This window comes from Bidens hawaiensis, unplaced genomic scaffold (genome assembly GCF_021521415.1).
Source record: "Bidens hawaiensis isolate Kalapana, Puna unplaced genomic scaffold, B.hawaiensis_p1.1 tig00004478_1, whole genome shotgun sequence".
Taxonomy (NCBI): Eukaryota; Viridiplantae; Streptophyta; class Magnoliopsida; order Asterales; family Asteraceae; genus Bidens; species Bidens hawaiensis.
Genome location: NW_027491271.1, coordinates 545,944 through 563,374, shown reverse-complemented (window position 1 = coordinate 563,374; position 17,431 = coordinate 545,944). Strand labels below are relative to the sequence as shown.

General features: G+C 35.1%; 2 protein-coding genes across 4 annotated transcripts; both read left to right on the top strand.

Moving 5' to 3' along the window:
* The first annotated feature begins 657 nt into the window (after positions 1-657).
* On the top strand, positions 658-8,181 carry LOC143626715 (auxin response factor 5-like). 3 transcript variants are annotated; one of them, XM_077096705.1, is made up of 13 exons: positions 658-982; positions 1,458-1,577; positions 2,150-2,262; positions 3,037-3,135; positions 3,233-3,289; positions 3,810-3,962; positions 4,085-4,169; positions 4,584-4,674; positions 4,816-4,980; positions 5,290-5,412; positions 5,819-7,025; positions 7,464-7,654; positions 7,845-8,181. In XM_077096705.1, the coding sequence occupies exons 2-13, from the start codon at positions 1,475-1,477 to the stop codon at positions 8,011-8,013; spliced, it is 2,556 nt and encodes an 851-aa protein (XP_076952820.1). In that variant the 5' UTR covers positions 658-982; positions 1,458-1,474; the 3' UTR covers positions 8,014-8,181. The 3 variants fall into 3 exon arrangements, with proteins under 3 accessions (XP_076952820.1, XP_076952822.1, XP_076952821.1); XM_077096707.1 differs by having other exon boundaries at positions 865-881; positions 1,470-1,577; XM_077096706.1 differs by having other exon boundaries at positions 964-982; positions 1,470-1,577.
* A 3,573-nt stretch (positions 8,182-11,754) lies between these two features.
* LOC143626713 (dolichyl-diphosphooligosaccharide--protein glycosyltransferase subunit STT3B-like) lies at positions 11,755-17,327 on the top strand. The gene is made up of 7 exons (XM_077096704.1): positions 11,755-12,197; positions 12,674-13,236; positions 14,095-14,625; positions 15,409-15,869; positions 15,955-16,077; positions 16,716-16,775; positions 17,022-17,327. The coding sequence occupies exons 1-7, from the start codon at positions 11,843-11,845 to the stop codon at positions 17,149-17,151; spliced, it is 2,223 nt and encodes a 740-aa protein (XP_076952819.1). The 5' UTR covers positions 11,755-11,842; the 3' UTR covers positions 17,152-17,327.
* Positions 17,328-17,431: the final 104 nt, after the last annotated feature.

The window sequence follows — 17,431 nt, the reverse complement described above, 5'->3', positions numbered from 1 at the left end:
TAAATTTTCTCAAGTTACCAGATTGTTTTATTTGTAAATAAAGGTTTCTCCTGCATTTGACCCAAATTCATGGGTATGAGTCTCACCAAACCCAGATAGCCCTTAAATGAGTTATAAGATCTCATTATATTAAAAATTAATTTTATCAAGTATTTGATATGAAAATCCTATAAAATAGGGATATACTAAAAATTAATATATGTTTTTTAAAGATATTATTTATAATTAATAAACAATTTTATGGTAAATAAAAAACGGGTCATGAGTCTCACCAAATCCAGGTAGCTTTTAAATCGGGTTATAACATCTCATTTATTTGTGAAACACTTTAATCAATAAATCTTAAGTATATTATTAACTTCTTTACAATAAATATAATTAAAATTCTAAAAAATATATAAATATTATAAACAATAATGTAAAACAACCCGTAATATATGGGATAAAAGCTAGTTAATAAATATTTATACATACATAAATAAACAATCAAGTGCTAGTAATTACTTGTTTGGCTATATTTTGTGTACATAAACATTAGATTAAAAAAACTCAAATACATGTATTAATATTAATATCAATATTATAATTTAACAAAAATACACAAACAATGAACCAAATACCAAATTGACACGCCAATGAATCCAAAGTATATATAAAAATTTGTCTCTTGTACAAAACCAATGTATAAAACCAATTCTTTAGTATTCTCTCTCTTGTCTTGATCTTGAAAGTGTGAGTTCGTTTTCGTGTATCCATACTCCTTTCTTTCTTTTCTCTCTGACTCTTTACAGAATTTAAAAATCTAGTAAAAGAATCTTGAAATTAAATTTCAAAGCTGCTGCAAATGTAATCAATCAATCACCCAAAGTGTGTGACAGCAGGTTAAAATGTTAGCATGCACTCTTGTTTCTGCTTTCTAGGTCTTCTGCTTTTGTTTTTTTGTGGAGTGAAGATCAGTATTATGACTACTTTCTCAGAAAAGGTGATTACTTTTTGATGGGAGGTCCTTATAATAATAATATAAGATAATAATAGTCACTCATATACTCAGCACTCCTCATGCTTTGATAGGCGTGCTTTGATGCAAAAAAAACACACCCCCTTTTTGCTTCTTTCTTTTTCTTTTTGCTTGATTACAAGTTAGCCCCACTTTGATTTTGCAGGTTTATGTTTCTTGGTTGTGTGTTTTTGAGGCACCATCTTCTGTGTCTTTTTGGATTGTATTTTAGATTCTCCTCTGTGTTTGCCCCTTAAATCAGGGCTTTAGACTTCATTCCTTTGTTGTTTTTTTGGTAAAGATTTGAGCTTTATGTTCATGTGGGGTTTTTGTGTTTCTTGAAATGAAAAACTTTGAATAAAGATTTCAAGATTGGATCTTTATGATGTTTTATGAGATGGGTTTGATGTGATTTGATAGTTTTGATGATGAGGAGGACCTTAATTTGTTGTTGTTAAAGTTGTTGATGTAGAAAGTATGACCACCATTGAAGAGAAGTTGAATTCAACAGGTGTGAACAGTGGGACACATAGTTTACTTGAGGAAATGAAATTGTTAAAGGAAATGCAGGACCATTCTGGTAAGTTTTTTCTTCACTTTCAACCAAATATGGTTTTTTTCATAAAAAGTTTATCTTTTTCCTTACATTTTGCAAGATTTGGAAACTACCCTCAAACCCTTGAGAATTTGCACTAATTTTTCTAGTTTGTTTAATCTTTTTAGCTTGTTTGTTTGTGGATTTTTGGAATACTTGTGGATTAATGGGAATTCTTGTACTTTTTTTTTAATTAGATTTGCCTTTTACTATAAAACGGACGATTACAATAAAGTGGCAGCAAACGGGCAACAAGCTGCGCCGCAGCTCCTTTTGAATAGCAAAGCCAATCCTTCTAAAAACGAAGCTTTGGGACTTTAAAGTTTTTGTAGCTTGTTTGTTTGTGAATTAATTTTGAAATCTTGTGTTTTTTTATTTTTATAAAAAGAACTTTTAAATCTTGTTAGCTTGTTTGTTTATGGATTAATTTTAGTTCTTGTGTTTTTTTGTTAAAATAATGAACCTTTTTCTAATCTGTTTAGCTTGTTTGTTTGTGTGATTTTGGATTACTTGTAGAATAACGTGAATTTTTGTGCTATTTTTGTTAAAAATTGCAGTGATAAAGAAGCCAATAAATTCTGAACTATGGCATGCATGTGCTGGGCCATTAGTAACTCTACCACAGGTGGGAAGCCTAGTTTATTACTTCCCACAAGGACATAGCGAACAGGTTTGATTTTTTATTAACTATTTGTTAGTGTAATTTGTTAAACTCTTGATATTTTCAATTAAAAAGTCTCCATTTTTACTATTTTCTTGGACTAAAATCTTGTTTTGTATGCAATGTTATCTTTTCTTTAATCATTTTGCTAGAATTAAAATCTTGGATATAAAAATGCAAATGACATGTGAACCCATATTAGTTTCACATCATGTCTCACATCCCTTCTAAGTTAGGCTAGGGGTATTGGTATAGTATATGACATGTGAAATGTCATATATACCCCTAAGAACTCTTTGTAATATCATATTTAGTTATTTACCAAAAAAATATATCAAATAGTCCATTCAAAACTAATAAGGATTCATGCTTACCCATTTTACCCTTTTCATACAAACTATCATAACCTATATCTTCACCTAAAAGAAATGCATTTATGTCAAGAATAAGAAAATGGTAAAATGGTATTTTGTGTCAACAAAAAAGAAGAAAAGATAATGGGCATATTTGATATGATGCTTTTTCTAGTATATGTGAAATTATCTCTTTAATTTGGGTAAAAAGGGTAGGAGTGAAGTAAACATAAAACAACCACACTTGTTTTTTTTTCTCTTTCCACATATCCAAACTAATAATTGCATGGAAGGTGGGTCCCTTAGAAGTTGAGTGTGATGGAATCAAACTTTTTGACTAGATTATGTTCCATCATAAGTTCATAACATTTTTTTCTTCATTAACAAAGTTTTAGTTATTTCTTTTGCTAACAAAATTGTTATATACCAGGTTGCTGTTTCGACAAATAGAACCGCGACGTCACAAGTTCCTAATTATCCAAATCTTCCTTCTCAGCTGTTATGCCAAGTTTTAAATGCTACATTACATGTATGCCCCTTTAGTTCTTGTCACATTATATAAAATTGTTAGGTTTTTATTTATGATTTTCTTAGAATCATTTTGTTTATTTGTGTTGTTTATATAGGCAGATAAAGATACCGATGAGATATATGCCCAAATGAGCCTTCGACCCGTGAACTCGGTGAGTTATATAAATTCATTCATTCACCTAATAGAAAAAGTCAAACTTTGACCTTTGAGTGTCAACTAAGCCTCATAATTTCACATAGTTTTAAATTAGAAACAGAAAACACTTCGCAAGAAATGTGTGATTGTTAGATAGCATCATACTTTGGCACTTATCTTGCTAAATGTAGTGTTTTTTTTACATTGTTGGTTTGATTTTTCAACAAAAAGTCAACTACTATTGATAATAGTAGTTAAGTTTTACATTGTTGACTTTTGATGTCAAATTGACCTCATATTTTCAAGAAGCTTTAAATTTGAAGCTTAAAACACTTTACAAGAAACAAGCGATTGCTAAATATCATCTTACATGCCACTTTTCTTGCATACTGTAGCGTTTGATATATATTGTTGGTTTGTTTCTTGAACAAAAAGTCGACCACAATGATTAAAAAGTGAACTACTCATTCTTCCAAAACTTAATCATTAAACTTGAAACGGCGAACTAATGTTGCTTGCTTTAACTTATGAATTAGGAAAAGGATGTTCTTCCGATACCCGACTTTGGGATGAAACCGAGTCGACATCCAAATGAATTCTTCTGCAAGACTTTGACCCCAAGTGATACGAGCACGCATGGTGGCTTTTCAGTCCCTCGTAGAGCCGCAGAAAAACTCTTTCCACAATTGGTAATAGACCATTTCTTACATTTCCATTTTCATAATAATAAAGTAGTTTAAATCCTAATGTGAGGTTATGCATTATATGATATTAATTCTTGTTTTCTTGGTCAATTTTCTTTTGTGTTTAGGATTTTTCAATGCAACCTCCGACTCAAGAGCTTATTGTTCGTGATTTACATGATAACACATGGACATTCCGTCATATATACCGCGGTGAGCATTTAAATATTTCTCTTTTGGATATTCTTTAGTTCTAAAGAAATGAAGTCGGGGTTGTAATTTGGTTAAATTTACAAGTAAAGGTATTTTTGTCAATTTACAACAAATTGACAAAAAAAAAATTAACAGAGCTGCCGACTTGCTGTTAGGGACGAAATGGACTGTAAAATCTAAATCATGGACGCTAGTACGACAAAAACTTGGACTTGTATTGAACCAGTTAAAATGGCTAAACAAGACAAAAAACGAACTCAACTCTAATATAATTTTTTTATAGAGCCTTTACCTCTATCACCAAATCTTTCCACATTTCAGAGGAAAGTTTTGAAATGAAAAATCTTTATTCCGGATATTATTATTTCCATCTCGGTTTGGAGTTTTAATTTTTGTTTTTGTATTCTAATGCAGGGCAGCCTAAACGACACCTACTTACCACTGGTTGGAGCATGTTTGTTGGTGCAAAAAGGCTTAAAGCTGGTGATGCTGTTCTATTTATCAGGTATGCTTCTTGTAACTAAACAACCATGTGGTAATACGGTGAATTCAAGGAAACAACAAAAATGACATGGTCATTGGCCTGTCCACATGATGATATAGAGGGGTATTTTTGTCTTTATACTTTTTTTTGCTGAATTTGTAGGGATGAGAAGTCGCAATTGTTATTGGGAGTACGGCGAGCAAACCGTCAAAATATGTCACTACCATCATCGGTTTTATCTGCTGACAGCATGCACATAGGAGTCCTTGCTGCTGCAGCTCATGCTGCTGCTAACCAAACTCCCTTTACAATATTCTACAACCCAAGGTTTGTCTTATATACAGTTGACAAAATCAGTTGGTCAAACGGGCTGGGTAACAAGTCAAAATGGGTTGGTTTAATATGATTACTAAAACTAAATGAGTACAATATAATGTACTTAAAAAATCAATAAATAAATTATAAAGTGTCTATTGACCTGCTTCATTCTAGCTATGTTATTATTAATCTGACTCATTTGAGATAATACATAACCAATTTGACTTGCTTATAAATAACGGGTCGAAAGCATCTCTAGTATAAGCATCTATACTTAAAAACTACTTTGTAATTTAGCGCTATTTTTATTTCATTCAGGGCATGTCCTTCGGAGTTCGTCATTCCATTATCGAGGTATCGAAAAGCAGTTTACGGGACACAACTTTCGGTAGGCATGAGGTTTGGAATGATGTTTGAAACTGAAGAATCAGGAAAACGCAGGTATGCCTATCCAAATTTTTTTATTTTCATTAATAGTTTTTTCAAGCTTGAGCTCAGCTCATTTACTTGTATACATTTTAAAATTATTTTATGCATATAACATAATATATATTATGTAGTTAATTTTGTTTATATTCTGTATATTATAATAATTATTACATAAATATACATTAAATATATCAAATAAAAATACATAAATATATGCTCATTTAGGCTCTCGAGTCAACTTAAGCTCAATAACTGAAGCACATGCTCATTTATTAAACACACTTATTTTTTGGCTTGAGCTCGTTTAAGCTCGGCCTGATTTGAGCTTTTAGTGAGCTGATCTTCAGGAGCTCGTGGGTGACTTTCTTCATTTATTCCCACGATTGGTGCTAAATGATCATCTTGTTGTTAATCCCAGATACATGGGCACAATAGTCAGCATAAGTGACGTGGACCCGTTACGATGGCCTGGTTCTAAGTGGCATAACCTCCAAGTCGAGTGGGACGAGCCCGGTTGTGGTGATAAGCAAAGTCGAGTGAGCCCTTGGGACATTGAGGCCCCCGAAAGCCTCTTCATTTTCCCTTCTATCACTTCAAGCCTTAAACGACCGTTCAATTCCTCTTTTCTCGGAGCGCAACCCGAATGGGACAATATGGTAAACCGCTCGTTCATGCGGGCCCCGGATCCCATAACCGGAAACCCTTTATACCCTTCAATGCCAAGCATATGGTCAGAACAGCTAATCAAGATGTTAATGAAACCTCAAAATACTAACAACATTTCAACATCCGTTACACCCGTTCAAGAAACTTTTCCCGCCAACAAAATCCCGTTATTACAAGCGGAAGCCCGTCCCCATTATCAACTCAGTCAACCGAACTCCGCCACCACCACCATTAACACGAACCCGACACCGCAACCCAATCCAAATCTTTCTGGAAGTCAATCACCACAACAGTCAGAAACGGTCAAACATGAATCGAAACCAGTCAACTCCCCTCAGAATCTCGTACACGAGCTTCCGTTTCTTAATCAGTTGTCTCCGTTTGATTCCACCATACTCCATGGTCAACAATTTGACTCGCCTCAGATTGACTCTTCGACTCTTAACGGGCTGTTCCCATTTCCAGATACGAACGTACTAAACCCGTATCCATCTCTCGGGCCGGAAACATGGGACCCACAAGCAAACAACAATAACTCCAAATGTGTGTTCCAGTCAAACCAATACGGGTTCAAAGACTTAAACGATGGAACCAACAACAATCAAGAAAGTGGGAATGTATACAACTGTCTAAATTTTGAAGGTAGTAACGGTGGCAGCACCGTGGTTGACCCTTCGGTCTCGAGTTCAGTTTTGGACGAGTTCTATAACTTAAAAGACATAGAGTTTCAAAACCCATCTAGCTATTTAGTTAATAATAATTTCAGCTCGAGTCAAGATGTTCAGTCACAGATAACTTCGGCTAGCCTGGTTGATTCTCAAGCTTATTCTATGCAAGAATTACCCGATAACTCAGGTGGGGCGTCTTCTAGCAATGGTGAGTTTGATGACAGTGGACTTTTGAATAACAACTCGTGGCAACAAGTTGCTCCTCCACCGCGTGCACGAACGTATACCAAGGTTAACGCTCAAACTTTCTTATGAATTTTGATTAAAGATTTGTTTTTGCGTTACGGGTTTGGGTTTAAAATGTGTTTCTTTGGGTTAACTGTGTGTAGGAACGTATACCAAAGTCAAAGCTCAAAACTTTTTTATTTATTTACCTTAAAAGATGTTTTTTTTGCTTTATGGGGGGGTTTGGGTTTAAAACGTGTTTCTTTTGGTTACTTGCGTGTATGAACACATACCAAGTTCAAAGATCATAACTTTCTTATGACTTTGTATTACAGATGAGTTTTTGGTATATGGGGTTGGAATTAAAACGTGTTTCTTTGGGTTACTTACGTGTACGAACAGTCAAAGACTCAAAGCTTAACTTTTTTTTTAATGAATATGTATGAAGATGAGTTTTGCTATATGGGTCGGCATTTAAAATGTGTTTTTTCGGGATACTTGCAGATTCAAAAGGCGGGGTCAGTTGGGAGGTCTATCGACGTGTCGGGTTTCAAGAACTATGATGAACTTCGTAGTGAAATTGAAAAGATGTTCGGGCTTGAGGGGTTGCTTAATGATTCAAGAGGATCGGGTTGGAAGTTGGTGTATGTAGATTTCGAGAAGGATGTTCTTCTTGTTGGAGATGATCCATGGGAGTAAGTTCTATCTCTATGGTAAAAAATATATGAAAAGTTGATAAATTTCTCAACTAAAATGTTAAACTTTTAAAATAAAATGAGAACTAAAATTGAAAGTAGACGAATAAATACACGCGTGAATTATTCGTGTGGTTTTATATAGAAAACATAAGCCAATAGAATTCTAAGTTTGTGCTGTCAAATGCAGGGAGTTTGTAGGATGCGTACGATGCATCAGGATTCTATCGCCTTCTGAGGTTCAACAGATGGGTGAAGAGGGAATGCAGCTTCTGAACAGCAATGCAGCATTACAGGCTGGGATGAATGGTGGCCCGGTATCGGACAACGGACCCCGTGCTTGGGTTGGCCCCACATGAACCGAGCAGGTCTTGACCGTCATGGACCGGTTGGATCCAGTGACCTGATCATAAGTAGCAAGATGATTGATTCTTGGTATGGTAATATGTTATATTAGTGAGGAGACAACCCATTATTGTAGCTTTATTAAGATGTAATGAAGACATTTGAAATGTTGCATTAATCATTTAATCATAGTCTCTTATCACTTATCAGTAATAGTAATATTTCATACAATACATGGAGCACTAAACAAAACAAAAATCTTAAGGGGTGTATAAGTGGCTAGTCTATGTACCAAATATGTAATGAGGTGTAACACAAATATAACACATTACTGCCATGGTGAAGAAACACGGATCTACTCCCCTTAACGGGTCCTAGATTCAATGAGTCCACATAGTAGGATACGGTTAACTGCCAATACGATATGAACTCAATTCCCAAAGTCCAGTAACGTGAACCTGCAAAACAGACACCGTGAGCTCGTTACGGGAAGAACAAGAGGGGGGTCTTCCCGTAACCACCATCCGGCGTGAGAATAAGTACAATTCCGATGAATATAAAGTACTTAAATAAATAGTGAGAGTATAGTGGGAGTGAATATGAATACCTCATGATAATTGAGAAGATATTTATTGCCGAAGGGTGTGGGAAGGTGATTGGGCCAGCTGTCTCTTTAGAAGATGCTCTTATAACTACCTGGATACGTGTTCTCATATGATATTCAATTTATACGTTGCATGTGCATGTATAACAACCTGGACACGTGTCCACATCTGATAGGGTGGTATACAACCCTGGCCATGTGCACGGTTATAACGGCCTTGCCAGGTGTCATTTTCTGGTTGGTTGAGGGATTACGTATTGCTCAAGAAAGCATCTTGGTAGGTCTTCTAGAATGTTACCGGTTAATGACAGCTGTCCCGGGGCATTACCTCATAGTTATTTACGCGGACGGACGTTCCGTCTTCCGGATGACTTTTGAGGATGCCAGGATGCTTCCGCATGCCCTGTGAGGGTGTTTCCCCCGCCAATAATTATGCGGGTGGTCCATATGTCCCGCGGGTGCCTTATGAAGGACTTCTGGTTGACCCGCGGGTACTACTTAAGAGTATTTGGGTCTTTTTGATACCCTACCTCTATACATGATAACACATCGCTTTCGCTTTCGTGGGTTGAGGTGTGACAAGCCTGTACATATAAAGTATTATGGAGTAACATGAAATGTAATGTATTAATGTGTATTAAAATAAAATGATTCATTGCTAGTGACATCGATTATTTGAAATGTTTTATAACTTTGGCATGTTGACATATGCTATTTAGATATATTGAACTAAGTTTAAATGTTTATTGGATTCATTCATGGTATGGACCTTTTACTATAGGTCGTTTTGGCAAGTTAAAACCATCATTTAAGATCATTGAATTGAATTTGTGAATTGTTAATTGGATTCATTTAAGGCGTGGACCTTTTACTACCGGTCGTTTAGGCAAGTTAAAATCAATATGTATAGGTTTTGCTTTTCCTTTGTTAAATCGGATCAAACAAAGAGTTCTATTCAAATATCAACAGAAAATTTCAAAGTGGGTAACTCGAGGAATAGCTAAAGGATCACACTGAAAAATGTATGGATTCAAGAATATAAGGTATGTGTTGTGTGTTAGGATCTCGCACACACACACAAACACGAATAATATTGGAAGAGAATAAATAAACGAAGATGAACATGCGAGATTTACGTGGTTCACTACCTACATCCACGGGCTGCAACCAAGGTATTTTACTATTGCTAATGCTTCACACGTGTATAATTACAAGTACAACGATTACAATATATAGAGATTTGGTTTCTAGCTTAGAGAACAAGAAAACATAAACGGGTCCTAATAAAGAGATATATGGCCGGCCCAAAACCTCTCATGTCTTCTATCTTCGTTAAACCCAAATAATTAGTCTTCAAGTAACCTCGAGCCCAAGCCTCCAAAAACCTAACATTGTGGCCCAGCAAACGGTGGCTTTGACGGATAAACTAAGCCACGTCACTCACGAACACCGCAACAGGTATCAAGAAACTGGTGGCTTCAACGGCATAGGCGAGCCGACTAGCGTCGCGGTAGGCAAAATGTGAAGGATAGGGGCGTGAATGGCTAGCGGACCACAACGGGTTCAAGCGAGCGATGAAACAAACAACAAAGGGTGAAGGGCTAGGTCTAGTCAGCGCCATGTGGCACAATATGATAGGATGAATATTGGTGGTGACGTCAACCACAACACATAACCTAAAGGTTTTTAATAATAACATATTGAATGGAATCTTACAATTCGTAACCCCTAAAAAGATCGACATAAAGAGCAAAAGTGCCTTTAGGAGGTTTTCTAGGTTTCAGCATAAGCGATTTTCAAATCCCAGTGGATATTAAACTCATTCATTAGAGCACAAATATGATGTATAGACATGGTTGAGAACTTCTCAAACATATTGTGCTTAGAACTATAGAAGAAACCATTATCAAATAAAGAAGTATAACAAGGGAAAAGGTATTATGAAGGAAGAAAGATGAAAATGCAAACATGAAAGAGTGAAAAGAGTTTTAATTAAAGAAGCAAACGAAACAAATGTTAGCCTATAACGCCAACCTTATTTGAGAGTGATGACGAGGCGACATACCTGACGGGAAGTCAAATAAATATCAATACAACTGTAAAAAGATCTCGAAGAGGGGCAAATTAAAATAATAGTTTTGTAACTTTTAAACAAAGTCCTTGCAAAAATACAAAATCATGAAAGTCATTTTATCCGGAACCATGTCCCACAAGAATTGAGTAGAGGGATTGCGCCCTGATTAACATACCAATGGAGAAAGAACCACATCGACACATACAAAGACAAAAAGGGCAGTAATAAATGACAACCATAAAGAAAGAGAATTCACAAGATCACACATGAATATACCAAGATAAAGTTCACTGTATATATGCAAATGTAATTATAACCATGTGATACATCAATATAACAATTTTTTATACTTTATATCTTGTGTTTTACTATCTCAAAATATATTTTCATTCACCATTATTTCACCTTTCGTTTCCGTATCTAGAAGTCGATCATGATCCATATCGACATATCATATGGGTTAAGATCCACCTCAACAAAAATCCAATATTTTTAATAATTTATAAGGTATGAAAGTTAGACCCATAAATATTTCAAGATATAACATAGATCAAACCAATAGAGCATATATATATATATATATATATATATATATATATTTTAAATTAATTCTAAGAAATAAGAAACTTTGAAGTGTGAAGCCCCCTTACACTTTACAAAAGGGATCATCTTAATACCTTCTATCATATACCACTTTCATTTTTAGTGAATTGGACATATACCACTTTCACAAATAGAATAATACTACCTCCGTCCCATTAAAAGTGTCATGTTTTGAATTTTCAAAGTTTTTATTTATAAACTTTGACCTTAAATAATTTTGTTTGCGTTAGATAACACTTGATGAAAGTTATATGATTTGAGTATGTTTTAAAAAATGTTTTTATCGGTATAATTTTATCAAGTTTTATATAACACAAAAAGTATATAATTAAGGTAAAAGTTTATAAATAAAAACTTTGAAAATTCAAACATATTATATTTATAAATAAATATAATAATATCCTTAATACTACAAAAGCATTGACTGAAAAGTCAAACATACTATTTGTTTCGTTAGTTAGTAGGTTGAGTGATTTATAGATCACACCTTCAGTGTTGAACCCATCCATCAATTCATCATCTTCATTTCCAATTTAGGGTTTCATCAGATCCAATCACCACCATGGCCGTCAAGCTCGACGCCGCCAAGGGCGGCACCAAGCCCTCACAGTCTCCGTCGTCCACTTACTCCACCTCCAAGTCCGATCTGTTCTCGCTCAAAACCCTAAAGCTCAAAACAAAGCAACAAGAGCTTCTGATCCGCGTCACTGTTCTCTGTCTTGTATACATTCTAGCCTTTGTCACTCGTCTCTTCAGCGTTCTTCGTTACGAGAGCATGATTCATGAGTTTGATCCGTATTTCAATTACCGGACGACTTTGTATTTGACGGAGAAAGGGTTTTACGAGTTTTGGAATTGGTTTGACTCCGAGAGTTGGTATCCACTTGGTCGGATCATCGGCGGAACACTGTATCCAGGTCTTTTTTATTTACCATTTTGCCCTTGATGTGTTTTTATTGGTTAGTTTGTGTCGTAGGACTGGCAGACGGGTTCAGGTTAGGGTCGGAATGAGTCAGGGTCGAACGGGTCGATTAACAAAGGGTTCTTTTTGTTCGGGTCTGGGTTAAAATGGGTTTGGGTTGAAACGGGTCCGGGTTAGAATGGGTACGGGCTGGAATGGGTTTGGGTTGGAATGGGATCAGTTTGGAAACGGGTTTAGGTTGCAACGGGGCAGGTTCGAAAAAGGGTCATGTAAAAATGGATTTTTTTGTTCGGGTCAAAACGGGTTTGGGTCAGAATGGGTTCAGGTTTGAACGGGTTCAGATCAGAATGGGTTCAGATTGGAACGGGTCTGTTAGTTAGTTGGTTTCTTAGTTTTGTTAAATAGTTTTTATTTATTTAAGGTTTATATTCATCAGTTAGTTAATTCAATGAAATCTTTCCCATATTGCAGGTCTCATGGTAACAGCTGCTTTAATTTACTGGACTCTTAAATTCCTCCGATTTGCAGTTCATATTCGTGAAGTTTGTGTGTTAACTGCTCCGTTTTTTGCGTCGAACACGACGATTGTCGCGTATTTTTTCGGGAAAGAGCTGTGGGATTCTGGTGCAGGTCTTGTAGCAGCAGCGTTGATTGCGATATGCCCGGGATATATATCTAGGTCCGTGGCTGGATCTTATGATAATGAAGGTGTTGCGATTTTCGCATTGTTGCTTACTTTTTATCTATTTGTTAAGGCGGTGAATACCGGTTCGCTTGCATGGGCTCTTGCTTCGGCGTTTGGGTACTTTTATATGGTGTCAGCTTGGGGTGGCTATGTGTTTATTATTAACTTGATTCCGTTGTATGTGTTGGTGTTGTTGGTTACCGGGAGGTATTCGATGAGGTTGTATGTGGCTTATAATTGTATGTATATAGTGGGAATGTTGCTTGCCATGCAGATTCGGTTTGTAGGGTTTCAACATGTGCAGTCAGGGGAACATATGGCTGCAATGGGAGTGTTTTTCTTGATTCAGGTATGGATTTGGGGTATCAAGAGTGCTACTTTATTAAAAAGTGGTTATTTCACATGAACCTTTTTTGATAAAGACATGAATAGTATGCTATTTTTGTAAAAGTTTTTGTAATATGCTTTCTAGTTACATTGTGATAATATGAAAAGGAATCAAGTTCCCTAAAAAATAAGTCACATTTTTCAACTTTTGTAATAATTGGAAGTTAGGTGATGCTAGGATGTGTGATATTAAAGCTAGGCCTGTAAATGGACTAAATGTTCAGTGACCCGTTCTGCAGGAAGTTTGTTTATTTAATGAATGAGCGAACATAAACAAAAGTATTTTTCATTTGTTTATTAATTAAATGAACGTATGTGACGTGTTCATGTTTGTTCATTTAAGTAAATGACCATAAAAGTTTGTTCATGTCTGTTCGTTTATTACATAAACTAACTTCCCGCCAAATGGTTCACTGAGTGTTTGAGTTTTAATACGCCTAGTCATTTCACATAAACAAATTTAAATGAATTAACATAAACAAACGTTCACAAACATAAATGGATGAACAAGGATTTGTTTATAAGCCTAGCTATTTCACATAATTGAATATATTAGTGAACATAAATAATCAAACGAGACATGTGCTCATGTTTGTTCATTTATTAAATAAACGAACTTTCTGCCGAATGGTTCGTTGAATGTTCATTTCATGTAGTTATGTCACATAAACAAATTTAAATGAATGCACATTTATGAACATAAATGAACGAAAGAGTCATGTGTTCATGTTTGTATGTTTATTAAATAACCCAATTTCTAGTTGAACGTTTGGTTCGTTTACAGGTCTAGTTACACTAACATTTTTTGTTATGTTGGCAGGTATTTTACTTCTTGGTTTGGATCAAGCACATGTTAAACGATACAAAACTGTTTCAAGCACTTTTAAGGATCGGTGTGACATCAGCGATAACTATGGGTGCAATTGCACTGGGTTTAGGTACAGCTTCTGGTTACATCTCACCATGGACGGGCCGGTTTTACTCTTTACTGGACCCCACATACGCTAAAGATCATATACCAATTATAGCTTCGGTTTCTGAGCATCAACCAACCGCATGGTCATCTTTCATGTTTGACTTCCATATTCTGCTTTTCCTGTTTCCAGCTGGTTTATATTTCTGCTTCAAACGGTTGTCAGATGCCACTATTTTTATTGTGATGTATGGACTCACGAGTATGTATTTTGCGGGTGTGATGGTTCGGTTGATTCTTGTTGCAACGCCTGCGGTCTGTCTTATTAGTGCGATTGCAGTATCGGCTACAATAAAGAACTTGACTCAGTGTATTAGGGGGAAGACCGGTCAAGCTGTGTCAGCTAAGGGAACAAGTGGCACAAGGGGATCGTCTAAGGTGAGAATCCCTTTTTGTCTTTTGGTGGTGTCTTTTAAGGTTTTGAAGTTGCAAAATTGGTGATATGACATGACTCGGATTTATATAGGGCTATAGGCCTGTAGAAGAATGAAGCGACACGAACTTAGCATGTTTGTGTTTGTTTGTTTAACTTCAACCAAACGATTGAACATGAACGATTAAACGAACATGGTTTTTTCTATTTGTGTTCGTTCGTTAAGAAAATGAATGTGTCTATGTTTGTTCTTTAAGAAAATGAATGTGCCTGTGTTTTTTATGTTCGTTCGTTAATATCATAAACGAACGGCTCACGAATGAAAATAACTTAACATAGATGAAAGAACACAACTGAGCTATAACAAATTAAAAGTAGCCGCAAACAACAATACTCTGGGCCTAAGAAGTGAAGATATATTGTAATGGATCTAAAAATTAAGTAATATATTAACAAACTTAAATGAACGTAAACAAACAAACATAAATGAACGTATAAAATGAACATAAACGTATTTAAGTGAACGAACTTAAACAATGTTTGCTAACATGAATCAACAAACATTACATATGTTCATATCCATTCGTTTAACTTAATGAACAGAAGGTTTGGTTTATTTACGATTGTTTATTAAATAATCAAATTTCCCGCCAAACGGTTCATAGAATGTTTTGGTTTGTTTACAGGCCTAGGTTTATATAGTAATCAACTCGAAGTACTGTTCTAGTTTTGTGCATTTATGGCAACAAGTTTTGAGTTTTTGTTTTTTGGTAATATATTCATTGCAGCAACAAGTGGCAGCTGATCAATCTATACCATACCTTAAAAATGGTGCTACTGTATTACTTTTCGGTGCATTCTACTTACTAAGCAGATACGCAATCCATTGCACATGGGTGACATCAGAGGCATACTCATCACCATCAATCGTGTTAGCTGCACGTGGGGCTCATGGTCAGAGAGTTATATTTGACGACTACCGTGAAGCATACTTTTGGCTTAGACAAAATACTCCCTCAGATGCCAAAATAATGTCTTGGTGGGATTACGGTTATCAAATTACAGCCATGGGGAACAGGACAGTTATTGTGGACAATAACACGTGGAATAATACCCATATTGCTACAGTTGGAAGGGCAATGTCGTCTTATGAAGATGAAGCGTATGAGATAATGAGATCGCTTGATGTGGATTATGTGTTGGTTGTTTTTGGTGGTGTTACTGGTTACTCTTCTGATGATATTAACAAGTATGTAGTTTTGTTTAAACGTGCTTAATTCTTAACTATATTTAATTATGGTAGTGTTATTACAAACTGTAATGCGTGTAATTAGGTTTTTGTGGATGGTGAGAATTGGAGGTGGAGTTTTTCCTGTGATTAAGGAACCTGATTATCTTGTTAATGGTGAATATCGTGTCGATAAAGGAGCGGCTCCCAAAATGTTAAACTGTCTAATGTAAGTTTCTGGCTTTATTATCTTATTTTTTGTTTAATTTGGCTGAGTTAGAATTGCTATAAAAACATAAATCTATTTCATTTTTTTGTTAAATTACTAAAACGCCTTTTCTAGCTTAATGAAACATGTTTTTACGTTATAAGATGCGTGAACTTATTTCTTGTGATTAACGTTTGGCATATTACTTATAGTTTAATTTTCTATCAATGGTTCATATTCTAAAAACTTTTACTTCTTGCATACAAATGTTTATTATATACACAAAAAAATCATTAAACGAATTTGTTCATATGTTTTTTTAATAACTTGTAAACGTTTACTTACACACATGTAGATAATATTCCTATACATGTGTAGGTAATATTCTACACATGTTGTGTTCTCGTGCATAACCTACACGTGTAGGTTCTATAAATAAACGATTTTTGTGTATGCATCTTTTTAGAATGTTGAAAGCAATGAATAAACATTGAATTTTAGCCATTTTCTTGTATTTTAAGTTTTTTAATTGAAAATTTGAAATTATTTGTTTTATTCTTTCTGTTCTTGCAAAAGAATATCGTCTTCTGAGTGTATATATGTGTGTGTGAGAACTGAACAAGAATCGTTTTCTTTAATTTAATATAAACTGATTGTAGGTATAAGTTATGCTATTATCGATTTGGGGAGCTGACAACAGAGTACGGAAAACCTCCAGGGTGAGTATCTTAACTTTATGTTACATCATTAATACCTGATCATCACGAACTGTTTTTGTACATGATATTATCATTCTAATATTTTAATTATATAACAAAAAATGATTTATGGATAAAGTTTTGGCCCGTAAAAATATTAACACAACGCATACATATGAACGGGTCAAAATTGTCATCTCCATGTTGGGACAATTGTTAGGTTGAAGCAAATATGATGCTCTATAACTTGTAAAATGACGTTGACAGGTATGACAGAGCAAGGGGAGTGGAAATAGGGAATAAAGACGTGAAACTTGAATACTTGGAAGAAGCATTCACAACCTCGAACTGGATAGTTAGGATTTACAAAGTTAAACCACCCACCAACAGATGGTAATTTAAGGAATCAGTCAGTCAGTCTTGAGTGTGTGTGTTTTGTTTTACCGGATCTTTATAGGAAGAAGAATCAGACTGCTTTTTGACTAAGAGAATGTTGTCACATATTTTATTGTGATCGTGAAAGTTTAGTAGATTCTGTACTTTCTTTTAACTCTTTCTGATATGGTAAAAGCTGGATGGTAGGTCTGGGTTGAGCCGACCCGTTTACACGTTTTATCCATCTGTTTTTATGAATAGTTGGTGGCTTTGGTCTGAAGGTAAAATCTAGCTCAAATTTA